Source organism: Notolepis coatsorum, assembly GCF_963971535.1.
Source record: "Notolepis coatsorum genome assembly, chromosome: 1".
In the NCBI taxonomy this organism is placed as follows: domain Eukaryota; kingdom Metazoa; phylum Chordata; class Actinopteri; order Aulopiformes; family Paralepididae; genus Notolepis; species Notolepis coatsorum.
Window position 1 is genome coordinate 243549219 of NC_140165.1, and position 2500 is coordinate 243551718.

General features: G+C 47.3%; 1 protein-coding gene across 1 annotated transcript in view; it reads left to right on the top strand.

Moving 5' to 3' along the window:
• LOC311224497 (BCAS3 microtubule associated cell migration factor-like) overlaps positions 1–2500 on the top strand; it is a gene marked incomplete at its 3' end in the record, with an annotated part of 118146 nt that overhangs the window by 93682 nt on the left and 21964 nt on the right. Inside the window, exon 10 of the mRNA XM_084309516.1 lies at positions 1116–1192. Coding sequence (XP_084165642.1) covers positions 1116–1192 — 77 coding nt within the window. The remainder of the gene's footprint in view (positions 1–1115; positions 1193–2500) is intronic.

Genomic DNA, 2500 nt, shown 5'->3' on the forward strand with positions numbered 1-2500 from the left:
TGTGCATTTTTTTGTGTGATTATGTGTATGTGAGTGAGTGTGTACGTGTGTGTGCATTTGTTTGTATGAGTATGTGTGTGTGTGTGTGAGTGAGTGTGTATGTGTGTGTGCATTTGTTTAGCACTTTGGGATCCCAGCAAACAAAAAGTGCATTACAAATTCAATCTATTATTATTATTATTTATTATTTGTTTGTGTGAGTATGTGTGTGTGTGTGTGCATTTGTTTAGCACTTTGGGATCCCAGCAAACAAAAAGTGCATTACAAATTCAATCTATTATTATTATTATTATTATTATTATTTATTATTTGTTTGTGTGAGTATGTGTGTGTGAGTGAATGTGAATGTACAGTATGTGTGCATTTGTTTGTGTGAGTGTGTATGTGTGAGTGAGTGTGTATATAGTATGTGTGCATTTGTTTGTGTGAGTATGTGTGCATTTCTATGTGTGTGAGTGTGTATGTATGTGTACATTTGTTTGTGTGAGTGTGTATGTATATGTGCATTTGTTTGTGTGTGTGTGTGAGTGAGTGAGTGAGTGTGTATGTATGTGTGCATTTGTTTATGTGAGAATGTGTGTGACTGTGTATGATTGTGTGCATTTGCTTGTGAGTGTGTAGGTGTGTGTGATCCTTCAGGGATCTGTGTGTCTACCAGTCAATCAGGAGAGGAGCCAACTTCACTTGATTGGGTACCACAGACTCCATTAGGTCATAATGTGTACACACACACACACACACACACACACACACACACACACACACACACACACACACACACACACACACACACACACACAACACACAAACACGGGTCAGCCACCCTCATTAGGCCCCCTTTCATCTTTAGAGCCTCCTCTCAAACACATTAATGCTTTAAGAGACACAGACTCTGGGGGGGACGAGGCTGCCCCCACCCCCCCCCCCCCCGCTCCTTCTACATGAAGACGGGCTTCTAAAATTGATCTGGGGAACATGCCATTATTCTAAGTCTCTGGATTATCCCAGACTCGCTTTTTGTAAAAACAAAAGTATGCGGACAATGCAGTGGTTTTCTTTGGTAATTATTATCTGGTGTTGTTGCTGAATGAGATGCCATGTCTCCGTCCCTCCAGGCTGCTACCCCTGCCCCGGTCCCAACCTCAACCCCATCGCCCTGGGAGGCCGGTGGCTGGCCTACGCAGAGAACAAGGTAGGCCTCACAGTCTGACTACAGCCCACGCTTATCAGGCCACACAGTGTGACTACAGCCCAGTTTATCAGGCCTCACAGTCTGACTACAGCCCAGTTTATCAGGCCACACTGTGACTACAGCCCAGTTTATCAGGTCTCACAGTGTGACTACAGCCCAGTTTATCAGGCCTCACAGTCTGACTACAGCCCAGTTTATCAGGCCTCACAGTGTGACTACAGCCCAGTTTATCAGGACACACAGTCTGACTACAGCCCACGCTTATCAGGCCTCACAGTGTGACTACAGCCCAGTTTATCAGGCCACACAGTGTGACTACAGCCCAGTTTATCAGGCCTCACAGTGTGACTACAGCCCAGTTTATCAGGCCTCACAGTGTGACTACAGCCCAGTTTATCAGGCCTCACAGTCTGACTACAGCCCACACTTATCAGGCCACACAGTGTGACTACAGCCCAGTTTATCAGGACACACAGTGTGACTACAGCCCACACTTATCAGGCCACACAGTGTGACTACAGCCCAGTTTATCAGGTCTCACAGTGTGACTACAGCCCAGTTTATCAGGCCACACAGTCTGACTACAGCCCAGTTTATCAGGACACACAGTCTGACTACAGCCCAGTTTATCAGGCCACACAGTGTGACTACAGCCCAGTTTATCAGGCCACACAGTGTGACTACAGCCCAGTTTATCAGGCCACACAGTGTGACTACAGCCCAGTTTATCAGGCCACACAGTCTGACTGCAGCCCAGTTTATCAGGCCACACAGTCTGACTACAGCCCAGTTTATCAGGACACACCGTGTGACTACAGCCCAGTTTATCAGGACACACAGTGTGACTACAGCCCACACTTATCAGGACACACAGTGTGACTACAGCCCAGTTTATCAGGCCACACAGTGTGACTACAGCCCAGTTTATCAGGACACACAGTGTGACTACATCCCAGTTTATCAGGACACACAGTGTGACTACAGCCCACACTTATCAGGCCACACAGTGTGACTACATCCCAGTTTATCAGGACACACAGTGTGACTACAGCCCACACTTATCAGGCCACACAGTGTGACTACAGCCCACACTTATCAGGACACACAGTGTGACTACAGCCCACACTTATCAGGCCTCACAGTGTGACTACAGCCCACACTTATCAGGCCTCACAGTGTGACTACAGCCCACACTGATCAGGCCACACAGTGTGACTACAGCCCACACTTATCAGGCCTCACAGTGTGACTACAGCCCACACTTATCAGGCCACACAGTGTGACTACAGCCCACACTTATCAGGCCAC